Source organism: Lutjanus erythropterus, chromosome 3 (genome assembly GCF_056507025.1).
Source record: "Lutjanus erythropterus isolate fLutEry1 chromosome 3, fLutEry1.hap2, whole genome shotgun sequence".
In the NCBI taxonomy this organism is placed as follows: Eukaryota; Metazoa; Chordata; class Actinopteri; order Lutjaniformes; family Lutjanidae; genus Lutjanus; species Lutjanus erythropterus.
In genome coordinates, this window is record NC_139319.1 from 12,298,480 (window position 1) to 12,315,814 (window position 17,335).

The 17,335-nt window shown below is 41.7% G+C and overlaps 1 protein-coding gene across 8 annotated transcripts in view; it reads right to left on the bottom strand.

Annotated features, from left to right (window-relative positions):
• Positions 1-2,484: 2,484 nt before the first annotated feature.
• Positions 2,485-17,335, bottom strand: part of fat1a (FAT atypical cadherin 1a) — a 103,530-nt gene continuing 88,679 nt past the window's right edge. For 3 of the 8 annotated variants that reach the window (XM_084715050.1, XM_084715052.1, XM_084715049.1), the window contains 11 exons: positions 16,412-17,008; positions 15,159-15,381; positions 14,926-15,057; positions 13,816-13,973; positions 12,521-12,989; positions 11,752-11,905; positions 10,827-10,937; positions 10,037-10,677; positions 8,715-8,852; positions 6,107-6,142; positions 2,485-4,120 (listed from right to left, as the gene is read on the bottom strand). In XM_084715050.1, coding sequence (XP_084571176.1) covers positions 3,441-4,120; positions 6,107-6,142; positions 8,715-8,852; positions 10,037-10,677; positions 10,827-10,937; positions 11,752-11,905; positions 12,521-12,989; positions 13,816-13,973; positions 14,926-15,057; positions 15,159-15,381; positions 16,412-17,008 — 3,339 coding nt within the window. In that variant the 3' untranslated portion in view covers positions 2,485-3,440. Of the gene's footprint in view, positions 4,121-6,106; positions 6,143-6,535; positions 6,596-8,360; positions 8,425-8,714; positions 8,853-10,036; positions 10,678-10,826; positions 10,938-11,751; positions 11,906-12,520; positions 12,990-13,815; positions 13,974-14,925; positions 15,058-15,158; positions 15,382-16,411; positions 17,009-17,335 lie in introns of all 8 variants that reach the window. The other 5 variants (XM_084715053.1, XM_084715051.1, XR_014769830.1 and 2 more) reach the window with 4 other exon arrangements.

A 17,335-nucleotide genomic window follows, 5' to 3' on the forward strand; every position in this document is an offset into this window, starting at 1 on the left:
TTTCTTCCTCTTTCCTCAGCACGTTTTAAATTGTTGGGTTTTGTTATTTTGGTTTGGGCTGCAGACCACTGGCAGTCCAGTTATCGCTTTTTGTTTGATGTAGGTCAGATTTCTTTTTTTCTGAGGCGGAGTATGGAGGAGATGCTGAGTGCAGCGTTGGCTCTACGACGGCCTAATTTCTGTTCTTTTTGTGGTGGGTCCTTTCTCTTTATGTTCTGTTGCATTTTCATTATACTTAATATGTTCATAATCATATCAGCATATTTCCAAAAATGTTTAACTATGTAAGCCTTTAAATTTATTAATACAGTCTCGGCAGATTATTAGAAATTAATTCATGACTTTAAAGTAACTAAGCAAATTACATCTTGTAAAAGTAAAAGTACAGATTTGAAAATCTACTCACAAAAGTGCACGTACCCCAAAAAACTACTTAACTGGAGTAATTTGAGTATTTGTAATTCGTTACTTCAAACCCTGGTTACAGATACAAACAGTAATCCCTCAGGTTTACAGTTTGTCTTTCAGTATTTGAAGCTCTGCACTATAAAATGCTGTTGTGTCATCACAAAAAAACAGAACAGCAGATCAGCTTTTTAGTTTGTTGTTGGAGTAAAATCACATAAAAGTTCTTCTTAGTTCCTTTGAGAGATCTTCCTGATTTAAAGAAGTTATGTTGGACAACGAAATGTCTAAATACATGTCACAACTCAAAAATTGTTCTAGTTGTAACCAGTCATTTCAGCATTAATAAATAACCTTTATAAAATGCCAGGAGTTATTTAGAAAGCCTTTGTCTAGTATGTGTCATAATAAAGTGGTACTGATGTTTTATTCAGTGTGCACCCAGCGCTGACAGACTCCGCGTCCCTCTGTGGGACAGAAGGCATCACTATCCTGCAGACAGTCGGACATGTTGGTGACACGATATGATTCATTAGAGAGACTGAGGAGGGACATGTCCTGACAGCAGCCGGCCTGTAACAGCAGATGTGGAGTGACTCCGCTGTCCCGACTGAAAGGTCAGAAGGTCACCGTCACACCAGCGCCGGGCCCGGGAGGAGGAACAGTCGGTCCTGTGTGGAGCCGTGACCAGGTCAGCGCAGAGCGCGGAGCCAAAACACACAGAGCTCACAGCGACTGCGGCGGCGGGCCGGGCCTCGAGGTATCGGGGTCATGTTAGTTTATCAACCTCGTGTGAGACGACCGGGGTTTATTGATACAAGCAGCCGCGGGGAGGCAGAGGAGGGAGGTGACGCGGCGCTGTCAGACTGCGACGAGGCCTCAAACAAGATGTGATGGAGAGTTCATGATTTTAACTCAAATAGATGCAGTTTCCTCCGATGTGCTGAAGCTTTGACGTTTTTCAAATCATCTGCTTTCACACATTCTGTCTCTCTTCATTGGGGCTTGAAGACGTTTACACTGAGTGAAATATTCAAAACCAAGACTCCATCCAAAACAAAATATTCAAGATGTCTTCTGTAACATTTCATACACTTTGGCCCAAAAGTTCAGCCGCACAGACACATTTGATCTATGAAAACCTTTAAAAATAAAGTTTTATGAGTTGAAACAGTTTAGTTGCTCTGACAGATATAATTATGTTACTGTGTATAAGATTCAGATAAGAGCTAAAACTGATTATTTTCATTGTTGCTTAATCAATTTAATTGTTTGCTTCATAAAATATCAGAAAAGAGTGAAAATTATTTCTCTAAGCTCAAGATGACATCCTCAAATGTATTTCATCACTGATTCGTTTGATGATATTCGGTTGATTAACTGTCAGTAAGATATCAGATATTCTAATTATTGGTCTGTAAAAGAGAAAAATGGCCATCATAATTACCAAAAGCACAAGATGACAAGTTTAAATGTCGACGTATGAACACTTTCTACAGTCGAGAGTCCAAAACCGCTAAAAGTTGTTAAATCTATTTATTTATCAACATTTTGTATAACAAAAACTCCAAAACTCCTCATGGTTGTTGACTTGTTATCATATAAGACCAAGAAAACCAACAAATTATCAACAAATTTAGAAGTTAGAGCCAATGAATTTTAAACATTTTAACTTAAAAAACTACCAAAATAATGATTCGATTATCAAAATAGTTGCAACAGATTAATTGTAATGAAAAAGAAATCCAGTGGCACAGTATCAAATTATAACATGAAAAGTTTGTTATAATGTGATTACTTATTATTATATGACATTCTAACAATATAAGTTATAACATTATAACAATATAGGTTGTCACGTATAATCTAAAATGTTATAAAAATAAGGTACCACATTATAACATGAAATGTTTCATGATGTTTTTCTGGTGTGGCAGCAGCAGCTTCCCGACAAACTGACCTTTTAAAAAGTTTGTTTGTTTCAAACACGTTATTGCACAAGCAGTAACCACATTACTACTTATTGCTTTGGTTCTATTCATAAATCTACTTCAGAAATAACTGCACGCAGACAGCAGATATTTTTTAGGAATAATTTATTGCCAGTAGGAAAGCGTGAGCTTGTGGCAGTATTCAATAAAAACCTTAACAAGACCATAGCATTGCTCACACACACACAGACACCTGAAAAAGTCACGTGTCCATGGATAACTCTGCACTATAAATATATTGGGTCCCATTTTCTTGGTGGAAAAATAAAGAGGTTCCAAAGTCAAAATTTACAAACAAACAAATAAAAAAAACAACACAAGAATATGCAGTCGTTCATTGAAGACCCTTTTTGAAATGAGCAGGAGACAATAAACTTTACGAGTACACTGTGTTTTGGAAACGCCACGCTCTTTTCTTCTCTTTTTTTTAATGTTTCTTCTTTTTTTTTTTGTGAATGTTAGCACAGTAAGGCTGATAATGTCACACCATTGAACTCTTTTTTGTTGAAAATAAAAGCATAGAATATCTACAAAACCTAGTAAACTTTGAAATCAAAACTGTACAGTTAAATTTACATTGAAAATGAGGACTTGTATAAAAACATTTTGCTTGGTTTTATTTATAGAAACAAAGATATTGTGGTGAAATATTCTTTTTTTTTTTTCATGATGCTTTTCCTGTTTTACATTGAAATGTTGATCCTTCAGACAATCCACTTCCTGTGTATGATGACAGTTAAAGCAATGGCACTGCCAACTCGTGGGGGCGGGAGTTGGACTGAGCAGATGTTAAGACGCTACAGAGTCTCACCCATAGCTTCAAGAGATCTTCTCAGCCGATTGGCCTTCACAACCAGTCTCAACAACCCCGGTGTTTGACTCAATTCATCCTGTGTGTGTGTGTGTGTGTGTGTGTGTGTGTGTGTGTGTGTGTGTGTGTGTGTGTTGTGTGTACACATCCTGTGCGTGTGTGGTGTGGGTGGTGTGTGAAGGGCTAACATAAGGTGTAGCTGTGGGTTCAGGCACTTTTGTTTGGATCCAGTGTCAGACTTCAGTGTGCTGTTGGGAGTCCAGCCCCGGGATGACCAGACGCTCAAAGTGGCCCTCGTCGCCGCTCTCGTAGTCGCTTATCATCACCTCGGACTCCTCGCAGCACGCCGACATGTCCGAGCACGAGGCTGTGGACGTGTACAGAGACATGGACATGTTGTCCAGTGCTGAGGAGTCAAAGTCCCGACTACAACCTAAAGGGTAGCCCCCTCTGTAGCCGCTGGTGCCCAAGGTGGAAGCCGGGGTGGTGGTGGCTGAGGTGGAAGTGGCGCCTTGGCCCTCGGTGTCGCCTGTGTCGCTTGCGTAGGAGTGCTGTGGCAGGTACTGGTTAAGGCTGTAGAGCTGGGGCAGGGCCGGGCGCTGGCGGACCCCAGGCGAGCCGCCCGGACCTGTCACAGCCGGGTCCAAATCTCTGCCCAGGGGCCGCAGCGTGTCGCAGCGGTCGCCGTACTCTGGCAAAGGTGGCGGCGGCAGGTCGTCGTTTGCAGGGAAGTCCTCCGGCGGCGGAGGGAAGTCGCTCTCAATGTCGAAGCCGCCGGGATAGTAGTCGGTGTCGATGGCACTCGGGTCACTGTACAGAGGGGCGGGCGACTCCACAACCTCATACTGTGGAAACTCCTGGATTCCAGGAAGTTGAACACTTGGCATCCAATCAGATGTGTCCCAGTGATATCCTGTTTGAAAAGCCCAGAGCACAAACACAGTTATTAGATAAATGCATCACAGTCAGAACAGCTGACCCTTCCTAAGCCCCGCCCATTTTCGTTCTATGCTCCAATGGTTGAGCGACCTTGGTACCTCAGTCAACTTTCTCCTTTCCTGTTTCCTGTATTAGAAAACCAAAATTTAAAGTTAAATTCACATCTTAACCTCGGTATCAATGTTAGCGAAATGCTAGCTAACCAGGTAGATAATCTACATCAATTATTAACTAGCTAGTCGACTAGAGTTTTGCTAACATTAGCTACCTTAAGATGTGACTGTATATTTTGATATTACAGGAAAAGGAGACAGTTAACTGACGTACTAAGCTTGTTCAACTGTGACTGGAGCACAGAGCAAGAAGAGGTGGGACTCTGGAAGGGTCAATCGTTAAAATCCACCAATCGCCGTCATGTTAAGATTAAAAACCCACACCATGCAACAGTTACACAATACAACGTCACACCAACACAATGAGTTTTCATTAATAAACACTTAATGACACTTTGTGAGGGCAACTTTTTAACACACGGCAGACACGTTCACAGACACAATGAAATAGAAAATACAAGATTTATCACTGCCTGAATGTGTTATTTGCTTTAGTTTTCTCTTATTAAATGCCAAAAATGTGAAAACAAAAAATATTTTTTTAAAACAATCCCTCTTTTTTCCTTGTATAAAACATGTAAATATTTTTTGATCAATCGTCATCAGCATATAAATGAATTTTTCCAATTAAATGTGACTTGAGGTAACATGTAAACGCCACCTAACATATAAAACAGGGTTTCTGCAAGTTTCTACAACTTAAACGTAAGACTTTTTATGAACTTTATGAATATATGAATTGAATTATGAATGCAATTAAAGACCTATTACCATCCATACTAAACCTGCACTTACCCATATACCCATGAAAGGAACGTTAACAGAAACAATTTAACTTAGAATATTATGATCATTATAACTTGTTCTGATAAATTTGGACCTGGTCACATATTTTGTATTAGAGGTCACTGGTGCCATGTTGGTTTCATTATCATGCTGTAGTTGATAAAATGTAATTTATACAAATATTTCCCGAAAAACCTTTTAAAAGTGAGACTGAAGTTAATGTAACTTTGTTAGAGAAATGTTCATTTAACCATCTGATCAATTTTTAAGGACTAAAAAAATTAGGGACTAAAATTTAAATGAATGAATTTTAGACTTTTTAAGGATCCATAGAAACCCTGTAAAATCTGACTTGACAACATTGGTTATAGTCGCTAGCAGAGTGATCTCATGGGTCACAGCTGTGTGTCTGAATATCAGTTGGCAGTGTTGTGTGTTTGCCACGCCCACTTCCGAGCAATCCAATCAAATCTACAGGATCTGATTCCTTTAGCAATTGTACCTTGTCAACATAATCTGTTTGACAAGTTAATATGTCAAATTACACAGAATAAAGACGCTCTAACTTCAGTTTCACTGTGACTTGAAGGCAGACCCGTCCTTCCCAACACCACTTCACCAAACAGATCATATTTTTAAAAAAAATCAACCTAAACCATTTTAACAAAGACTAAATTTCAGGGTTTCCAGTATTTTGAACACCCTTAAATGTATTATTATAAACACACAAACACAAACTTGCATCCAGTCAGTTAAATTTCCAGTTAGTTACTGAATAACATTTGATCATTAAATGGTCGGAATAACATTTCCTTTCATGTTGTCACAGGATCAAAGTCATGCATGGGAATGTTTTGGGATTATAAATAATCTTACAGAGGAAGACATAACACCTCATGAGGCCACTGGTGCAGAAAGTGCTCAGTGTCACACCAGCTCGGCCTCACAGAGGAGGTTTTAACACTCCGGTCTCCGGGGTTAGTGGTTAAGAGTTAGGGGGGTGGGTTCAGGGGGGGGGGAACACCAGTGAACAGCAGGCAAACAAAGACGTAAAAAGTCACCTCTTGGGTTCTTGAGATCATGAGCCAAAAAAGACTCTTTATATGAAGCGAGAAGGAGGAGAAAGAGAGAAAGAACAAGTTAAAACCTGAGAGGAGAGAACAATCCTCTAAGAACACAAATGAAATGAAGACAATGAAACACTGAAATGATGATAAAAGAGTGACAGGCTAATTCATGAACAACAGGTTTGCCATTTTCTTAAACAGACTTTTTGAGGTGTGTAAATCAAAAGTTGGCAGAGATCAATACTGCCCCTCTTTAACCGAGTATTTGCATATCTTTTTAATTAGCAGCTGAATCTAAAAAGGAGCACGTCAGGGTTGGCTGAGATTTGTCAGTGTAAGATAATGGCAGCTCTATAACCTGCACTTCACATCCCAACACCAAGGACAAAACTATACTGGCAGATGGAAGCAATAAAAGAGTACCTTCTCCTTCCACCGTGTCAACAACAGAGTTGACAAGGTGGATTACTGTCACTATGGAGGCTTGTGAGAGGTAGAGGAGAGCAGAGTGGGTGGAAGAGATCCAGCATTAGTACAAATGCTTTTATAAATTGAAAAAGAAAATAACAAAACAAAGCAAATATGGAGTTCATGGTGGTGGGAGCGATGCTAACACAAGCGACACTTCCCACAGATGTCGTTGGACAGACTTTTTTTTATTTTCAGGTAGAATGTGGGGGGTGGCGGTGGCGGTGGAGGGGGTTCGTGGCTGGCACAAGACGATGGTGGAAGGCGACATAGTGATGAGGAAGAGAGGAAGAGGAGGGGGGGGGGGGCGACTGGTTTTGTTTGTGCAAGATAACACACAAAAACAACATACTGAGATGCTACGGGGTGCCATTGACAGTACAGATGGAAGAATCAGTGAAATTCCCCAGAGATAGAAAGCATTTCCAACCCCAAACACAGAGAAAAGCCTGCGTGTGTTTAGACAACAAACTGAGGAAATGAGGAAACACAAATATGACCTGTTTAGGAAATATTCAATTTGTAATTTAATTTCAGATTGTTTTTGAGGGAAGAGATGAAGGTTTGATGACTTATGAGCAGCACGATGCCCGTCATGATTTCCCAGTAATGACCAAGGAAACTAACAGAGAAAGGAGGGACCTTATATCACTACTGAACGCTACACTGCAGACTGGAGTCTCTACTGAAGCTTGTGGAAGATGCAATGCCAGTTATGCTATTTGGAGAACAAACAAATAAAAAAATCAGTCTGAATGTTTCAGTCCGGCCGGAAAGTTGCAACGTTGCGTTTGCAACAATCAAAGGTAGAATTAGTAGGATTTATCCAAACTGTTTGTAAATGCACCAGAGAAATGCCAGGATGTCAAATACCAGTCTGTTGGGTTGGTCCTGAGCGTCCCGAGTAAAATGATGTGAAAATAAGGTAATAGAGACAGAGGGCAGGGTGAAACAAAGATTTTGCTTCTTTGTGGAATACCTCCCAAGTGCGCTTCTTCATTTACTACAAATAAAGCACAAGTCTTTTCTTTCTTTCCTTGTTTGTTTTTTTTTTTCAGTTTTCACTTGCTCCAGCATTTTCATAGCAAATGCCTAAAAATATCACAACATGCTTTTAGATTTTTTTAGAACAGCTGCCCTACAAATAGGCATTTAAGGCTGTGACCATCCTCAAAAAAACAAGCAAAATCCTGAAGGGACTGGTTATTTTTTTTTAGAGGCTTTGCTTCATCAAAGGCCACACAGTGTTCTAGTGTCCGTCTCCCACAGGCTTCAGTAGAGCTGGGACCAAAGTGTAATACCAAGCCGAGCGTCTAATGTTCTTTAGTGATGTAATGGCGCCTCCTCCTCCTTTAGTATCCTTGGTAATGGAATGGATTAATAAAGATGATATGAAGAGGAAATGTCAGAACGTAACATATGTGTCTATACCCTTGTGATATGTTCCTTGATGTTTGCTTAAAACATCCATTTGTAGCTATATTTTGCAAAAAAAAGAACAAAGAAACAGACAAACAAAAAAAGAAGAAAAAGCATGCTTGTAAATAAAAAAAAGAAAAATGCAATGACCTCGTGAGTGATTTTCTAACAGAACATAACTGCTTTCTGAGTAAGTCATCAAACTCCTTTTGAACACAGGTAAACTGAGAGATCCGGTAGAATAGAAAACAGGGTCAGAATGCTTTTTTTTTTTTAAACAACAGATATAATCCCGGGAGAATTACACAGTACAAGTTGTTGTGATTGCTTCCGTCTGTACCGGTGGTGATTGAGGACTTACAGGCTGGACCCCCCTATTTAAAACCTTGTTCTGGATCTGTGGACTGATTTGATCCATATGGGAGCTGAAGCCCCGCAGCAAAAAGAAAGAGAAAAGAACACGTGACCCCAGAGCCACCATTCTTTCAGAGCATGCAAAGAAACAGTGTTAGCATCATCAAAATCAACAAGGCTCTACAAGACAAAGGTAACTGTCGCAAAAACCCTGCAGGCTGATTAGACAAAAGAAAAGAAGCAGTAACAAGTCATCACAAGTGCAAAATGACATCTCATACATGTTATTAAATATTCAAACTGCGGTATGCTGTCTTGTTAGTTTTTCTACAAAGAGGGAGAGAGTCGTGTGGCAGCGTACCGTTATCATCGCAGGACTCTGACTGGAAGGAGCTGAGGGACTGGACCTCAGACATGCTGCCCCTGGTGTTGTAGGGGTGACAGGCGCTGTCCTCCACGGGCTTCTTGGTCAGGCACGGGTCCAAGTCCACCACTTTAGCTGCAGGAGAAAGCACAGCTTGATTTTAGTGTATGATGAAGTGTGAAAACGACCTGTGTCAACTTTAGAATAGACAGTGATCCTTTCATGTGTTTTGTCATCATTTATTTTGCTAATATTTGTCAAATATTTGAAGACGACTGACACAACCTCTCAGCTGAGCTCTCACACACACACACATTCATGCAGAGCATGTGGGAGGTGGAACTGATACAGACAGACAGACAGTCTTCATCAAGCTCGAATTGTTTTAAAGTGGAGGCTACTGGTTATAAAATATACACGCACAGTGAACAGCAACTTGTTAATCAAAACATCTTTGTCAGAATAGAAAATTAAGATAATAAAGCAGCAGGCTGCACATAAATGAGTAGTCAGCTGTCTGGCTGGCAGTTGGTGCTTATGGGAAGTTCTGTATAATATAATCAAATTTATGTTCAATGGACTGTGCTTTACTCCACATAAGAAAAACCACCACAATTGTCTTGGAATTTAGTTTGGAATTAACTTGATAACACTTTATTTTAAGGGTCCATTATTTCCTAACAACCTCCTGGCAAGTCTCCTGGAAAAAACTACACAATTTGGAAAGAATAAGAGAGAAAACGAGACAAAGTTCTGTTGTTCTAGTTATCTTAATAGACTTTAGTCGGTTATGACGAGTTTACAAGCGTTTCCAGAGGAAAAATCTGCTCCATTTAAACCTAAATGAATATTAATCGATTATTAATTCATTTTTGGAAACTTCATTGTCCGTGTATGCTGAATTGAAGGCTTGTCTGTAGAAACATTTACAGGTTAAACTAGCAAATAATTGGAATTATTTAACTGGAAGTGCACCAATTAAACACTGCCTCTATTTCCCCTATAATTACCACAAAATTACATCCTTTCCAGGAAACCTCCAAGAAGGTAATTAGGAAATTATGGACCCATAAAAATAGTGTTATCCAGAATCATCATGATTGGATTCCATTGAAATGATAATGATAATTTTGAATCGTCCAGGCCTGCTCCTGTTTCAGTTCATGTACAGGATTAACAGACTGTTTGACACTTTAGGCCAACGACACTAAAACCGCGTGCACTGAATAAAAAGAGCGTTCTGTGGACAGAGTCGAACGCCCTAAAGGCTATAAATGTCACAACGGAAGAAAGGTGTAACCGCCTAGACGCAAACTCACCATCATAATCGTAGTCCCAGTTCGGCTTCTGGATGGAGTCGCTGTCTGAGACGGAGTTGGAGGGTGGAGGAGGGGGCAGGTTGGGCGCTACACTGCACACGGCCACGGTCTTGCGGTGTCCGTGCACAGAGTCCGGGTTGAAGGTGCTGAACTCCGGATGCTCGGGGATGGCTGAGCCCTCAAACGAGTTCCTGTCCAGGTTGTTTCTGGAGTCGCTCGGAATGCTGGGAGTGTAGGAGATGGGCCTCACGGGGACCTGCGGCGGGATGTCGGAGTAGATGTTCTTGTTGAGTTTGGAGTCAAAGTACGGCCTCTGGAGAAAGGAGTGAGGCACGTTCGACCCTCCGGGGTGTTTGTCGTCGTCACTCTTCGACTTGCTGCGACAGGCCCTCTTGCGGATGATGATGAAGAGGAGGACCAGGATGAAGATGCTGGACACGAAGACCACGATGCCGATCACCTCCTCCAGGCCGATGTTCCAGGAGGTGGAGACGAATTCGTTGCGGACCTCGGCACGGAGCTCGCACATCTGGCCGCTGAAGCCCATTGAGCAGTTGCACTTGAAGGAGCCGTATGTGTTCTGGCACTGGCCGCCGTTGGCACACGGGTTCTTGATGCACTCGTCGACATCACTCAGGCACCTGGACAAACACAGTGAGGTTAGTGTGTTTGAGAGTGTGTGTGTTTGTAGGTTACAAAGTGCTGGTGCAAGAGATCAGACTTGTCTTTTTGGAGATGTTAAATGATTTAGCTGGTTCACCTCATGGATTTGAACTCATAAATAACACACCTGTCTCCTTGGAAGCCCACTTCACACTCACACACTGGACCATCCAGACTGTCGATGCACTTTCCACTGTTCTTACAGGGGTTGTCTCTGCAGTACGGCCCCAGCTGGCACCTGAATTCAAAACAAGTTCACTTAAACAACCCCAAAAATGTCAAAACATGCTTTTGAAGTGTGAAAGGTTTGTATTCAGTAGAGAACTGAAAAACACACCCATACATTTCATGTTGCTGCAGGATATTCTACAGTGTAAAGTCACGGGTGAGACATAATTCATGAATGCAGCTTACTGGTCTACAAACTCAAACTTTCAATATCACTGCTCAACATTTAATATTAGTATCAAGTATCAATTCCAATATCAGTGGTAAAACTAAAAGAGTGCAGACCTCTGCCAAGCAACAGATGGTGAAGCACCTACTGCAATGCTACCACAACTGACAGTGTTTTTGAATAAGTTTCCAATATTTTAACCAAGAGTCCTAATTTCACCTAACTGTATAAACTTGGGAAAACAATAAACTAGATGATAAGTGCAAACAGTTAATTTTGTAGTGAAGTTTGCATCTCTTATTGTTTATTAGCGGATCTTGAATGTTCCAATATGGTGGATTGTGGGTGCACAGTGGAGATGGCAGCTAGTCTAATGAAACAGGGATTTACTCATCCTGTACTGGGCCTGTCTTCAGAGGATCACAACATATCAGGTATGGAACTAATCTGCAGATGTTCCAGTCTCAGATGAGACTAAACATGTCAGTTTCTGAGCCATGACAAAGGCCAACATGTGTCCTGCAAAAGACTATGTAAGCCTTGTTTGTAGCCTAGCAGTTGTTCATTTGATCTTCGTGTAGCTTCATCATGCTGCATGCTTGTGGACAACCTTATTTTTTTAATAATCGCGATCAAGAGGAAAAAGTTGTCATACCTTTGTCCTGAGTACTGCCCTCTGCACTGGCAGTAGAAGTCGTCTGCACGAGGTACACAGGTGCCCCCATAGAGGCAAGGGTTAGAGGCACAAGGGCTTATGCCGATCTCACAATGGGTGCCCATGAAAGAGGCAGGACACTTACAGAAGTAGCCTGTGACATTCAGAAAATAAATACAACTTATGAAAACAGTGACACTGAGCAAATGGGTGCTTTTAAACTACTGTAAAATTCTCAAATCGAAGCCAGTTTGGAAACAATCACCAAGGTCAGCCAGGCATAAAGGTTAGGGGAAAAAACAAATTACTTCTACTTTAATGGTTCGCTCGGTTAATTCTGCATAATTTACATTAATTCCAATAATAAAATGATGGGGAGACACGATATGCTTACCACACTGTTTCTGCTAGTTTTAAATTGAGCTGATGTTCCTGAAACTCAACACATCCTGCAGATGTTTCACTACCAAGCCTCACAGGGACGGTGAGAAGTTACGCTCCCTGAACCTCTGGCAGGTTTTTAATGTGAAACAGATGCAGAAGTGTTGACTTTGCATTAATAAGCAAACAGCATTCACTGCAAATTAACACAGGAACACAGTTCTTACAAAACTATGATAAGAGATGCCTGTCTTTAAGAGCGGGTCTTCAGTTGGAGGGAAGCTATGTTTCATTTGCAACACACAAAAAGGAACCACTTGAAATTTAACTTAAGCTCCTCCAGTGAAACTCTGATTGAGTGCAATGAGCTGAGCGAGACATTATGTACCTCCATTAGGCAGCGAGGTGCAGCTGCCTCCGTTGGTGCAGGGGTTGCTGGAACAGCTCTCAGCAGGTGCCAGTGCACAGCCCGGGGCCACATCCACGATGTCCTCCAGCACAGCGTGGGCGCGGTGAGCTTTGGTGTTGAGAGGCAGCTCCTGGCCGTTCAGGGTGATGGCCTCCATGCAGCCGCGGAGCCCGTTGGTCACCGGGAGGCTGCGTCCGTGGCGAGCCGAGGCGTGCTGGCGTACGTGACCGCCAAAATAAATATTGTTGTCGAGGTTGAGGGTTCGCAGGGTGCCTGGCGCTGTGCCTGAGGCGGCGTGCACCCGGTCCAGCACGAGCTTGGCGTAATTACCGTCCACCTCCAGCGAGACGGTGTGCCACTCCCCGTCGTTAACCTGAGCGCTGTGGACTGACACGAGGCCGGGTCCGCTGCCGCAGTCGAACTTGTACTGCAGACGGCCGTTCACAATCTGTTTTGGAGTGAGAAAATATGGAGTCGGAACATGACAAAGCGTTAAAAGCATTCAGCATTTATCAGACATAAGGAGGATATTCATCTCATCACTTCTTCTCTTTGTTTCTCTTTTTGATTAACACTCCACAAGATTAAAACGTGGGCGGAGAAATCATAATCAAATCGTCAAGTCACTGTTATAAATCAATGTCTGGCAATGTCATGAATCACGCCCTATCAGAAAATACAGTGTGCATCAATTTACAGCCACGCCATGATATAATTTATCTTGATAACGAGCAAACAATTTCATCTAGATGATATCACACAGGAAAACCTGATAACTTCTGCTCATCGCTATAAAAAAAATCCTGCAACAGTGTGCAAATATTAAAAGCTTTACATAGCAGTCTGATAAACAATAACTGCCTCTCTGCCAGCCAGGTTTTAGTCCAAAGTCTGGCGTGCAGACTGCTATACCAGACAGACTCTGAAAGGAATGTGTGGAAAACTGCTCTCTATTTCCCTCCCAGTACTAAAATAGCTCCTGTGTGTGATTTTTTTTTTCAAGCCACCACCACATTCCCATAGTCCCTCATGTGAAACAGGTTTTTAAAATGGCTTTTTGAACCCTTCAGCATAGTTGGACTGGATGGTCTCATGGGAGGGCCGGTCAGTTGTATGTTTATTCTGATATGGAAATGCAGGGCGGTGATACAGAGACAAGCAGGGACAGTCAGTCTAGACTTAATTATGATAAGAGAGGTCATCATGTCAGCCTCTACAGTGACTGGAGGAATAAAGGCACGGTCACGGATGAGTAAGACGTCATACAAACGCACCTCGAGGATGCTGTAGTCGGTTCCTTTGGCGTACATGACGGTAGCGTGGCTGGAGAAGGTCCTGAGCCTCAGAGACAGTTTCATCAACTCCTTGTTCTCATTCTCCATCAGGTGGTATTTCACGTAGCCGCTGCCGCTGAATGTCAGTGAATGGCCATCTGACATGAAGTAACAGACAAGTATTAAGAAGAGCTGGGATTAAACCTTTAAAAAAAAACTAATAAAATTAAAAATTTCAGCATCGTCTTTATATTATTTCTGTTATAACTGCAAGTAGCAGATTCATACAGCTTTTTTAGAGTAAAAATAAAGCACTTTTCAACCCATAATTTTGTATTTGATACCAATTTGACTCTGAATGTGAAAAATACATTTACAATAAAATCTTAACTATTTCATTTTTAATCTCCTGCATATGAACACAAAATTGCTAATCTATAGTTAGATTTACTGGGTCAAATGTTAATATATTCTGTATTAAAGACCTGCCATATGCAATGCCCATGTATTATTAAAATAAACCCTGATTCTACCAACAGGCCGTTTACAAGCAAACCTCGTGCAAAACTGCACAAGGCAAAAATCAGATAATGAACTGTTTTTTGGTATCAAAGTATCTATAATGTACCTAAATTTTGGTGCACTGTGCAACACTACTTTTAAGATACCAAAACCAAAAGTTTTTAAGACTCTCAGTGCCTTTATCATCACATCCAAATTATTAATGTAAATGCATCTGCAAATTCCTTTATACCCACAGCAATCTATGTATATGGTCATGTTTATTTTACCAGTTGTTCATGTTAACTTTGATTGAGTTTTGATCATGATTATTTAATTTCCAGGTTGAGGGATCAACAGAGGACTTTAACTATTGATGACAAATATGACTGTTCCATTTCAAATATTAAAAGTATTAAAATATTAAAAGACTAATTATATATATTAAACACCAGATTATTTTGAAAATCAAGCATTTTTCAAGGAGCTGAAACTGTTAAAGTTTAGCATTTTCCAAACTTTCAATACTTTGTACGAAGCCTGCAGTAGAAGAGGTTGTGTGAGGAGTAACGATATCTGGGAAACAGATTAAGAGGTGGGTGGTCTTACCGGAGCATTTGCCCTTTTTGCCCTCTGGACACACGCAGCTGTACGCTGTCTCTCTCAGATCTGCCACACACTCCATCCCCTCAGGACAGGGGCTGTTGTCACACAGGTTGTTCACCACAGGACATCTGCCACCTGAATGCAGACACACTTTCCCTCAGAATGGGAGCCTCTAACAGATGATAAATGTGTAAATGCGCCTCCATCTGTGTGTATATGAGGTGCGATCAGTCTACCTTCACACTGGCAGGTTGCAGTCCTCAGGTGTCGCGGAGTGACGAAGCTGAGGCGAGCCGTGCTGTGAGTGGACATGGCGGTCTTATCCAGGGAGATGACCTCATCGCAGAAACGCAACGGGCAGTCCAGGCCTGCACACAGCTTCTGCACCACACGCACAATCCGAACCCCGGTCATCTCCTCGATCACAGCTGCAGAGGAGTTCAGCTTACGGAAGACGACCTGAAGACAATTGAAGCAAGAGCACCGAAATTCGATAAAGGGGATCAATGCTGAAATGATTAGTCAAATGACAGAAAATCAATCAGAAACAATTTGGATATTTGATAAATGGTTGAGGTCATTTATTAGGAGAAAACATTCACAGGCAGAGCTAAAACAATTTAATCAATTAGCTGATTGACAGAAATTAACTTGAAACTATGTTGATAATCATTTAAGCATCTAAGTGATTTTTAAGCACAGTTTCTACAAAGCTCAGAAACTATAAAGGAACCAAAACATCTTTGTCGATCAGTCGCAATTTTACTTGATGTAGGCCTGTAGACTGAAACTCTGCCAATAAAAATGGTCAAATATTTGCTGGTTCCAGCTTCACAAATGTGATGTTTTGATGTTTTTCTTTGACATGCATGATAGAAACTGAATACATTTTGAGTTTGGAAAGATGGTAAGATGTCACCTTGGGCTCTGGGAAATTCTAATGGACACTTTTTCTTTTTAAATGAAATTAGGCTTTTCATCTAGAAAGTAATTTCCAGAATCATTACAAAAAAAAATAAAAAATATTGTGCCCTCAGCTTAATGGGACAAAATGAGAAATGTAAAGATGTCACATTGGTCTTTGGGAAACTTATGTGTGAGGACCATTTGTCATAATGTTTTGATTTTTCTAGACTACACTACTTTAATGAAAATATTTCTCTGTGGCCCTAAAGATAATTATCTCATTTTTAGCAGACAGGAAATTAATATGCAACTATTTTGATGAGTGACAATGTGAGGATTTTCAGCTTTTCCCTTTTTTTTATGCCACCGCAAACTGTAGTTCTGGACTGTTGGTTGGACAAAATAAGTAATCTGAAGACATCATCTTGAGCTCTTGGAAATTTTGACACTTTATAGACTAAACATTTAATGGATTGATGATTGTTGCAGCCTAAAACATAAAACCTGGAGCTTAAACAACAGACCTCCTTGGACTGGAAGGAAGGTTCTACATTTCGAAACATAAAATCATGGCCGCTCGTACCTCCTGAGATTGGTAGGGGCTGCCAGATCTTTCCAGGGTCAGCAGCACATCCAGATCTCCCTGCTCTGAGGGCTGCAGGCTCACTAACTGCACTTCACTTCTTCGAACTCCAGCGATGTTTCTTAGTGCTCTCTGGAAGTTGCGCCAATAGTCCCCGATAAACTCCTCAGGAGCAATATTTGCAAAGCGCACTGCGATAGAGTTGTCCAGAGCCTGACGAGCTGCCTGCCTGACATGCACCGTGACATCGGCAGCCGTGGTGAAGCGCCCGTCAGTCACCGTCACATTGAGCGGGTAGTGGCCCACATCGAGCGGTCGCAGGGCAATAACTTTCCCATCAGACGCGGAAACTGAGAACATGGCACCGCTCTCGTCCGAGGACGAGGAAGAAGAGGGGGCGAGGCTGTAGGTGAGAGTGTCGTAGATGTCTTGGTCAGTGGCGTGGATCTTGCCCAGGACGCCTCCAGGGTATTCATCGCCAGCGGTGGTGACAAAGATGTCCAGAGGAAGGATGGCAGGAGGGTATACGCTCTCCTCGATGATGCGTACGCTGATGAAGGCGGTGGAAAAGAGCTGAGGTTTGCCGCTGTCTGACACCTGAACAAGAGGAAGCAGAAAGAGACACATGCATGAGGAGATACTGTGGAGGTTTTATCTTTTCCAACAGCAGAGGGCAATCAAGCTCTTCCCCTGTTAACCCTGAGCTGACAGCAGCTGCACTCTGTAGATGCACTGGATATTAAAGCCAACAAACGCATCTTCAGATCGTGCGTTTTAACATTCACACATTTCACACGGATGGTCATCAGCTCGTCCAGGAAAAAAAAAAAACACTCTGACTCAAATCTGAGTGTGCATCTCGTGTGTAACAAGACATCACACTTACATTTCATATCCCATCTGCCCACTCGTTTTTTTTTCCTC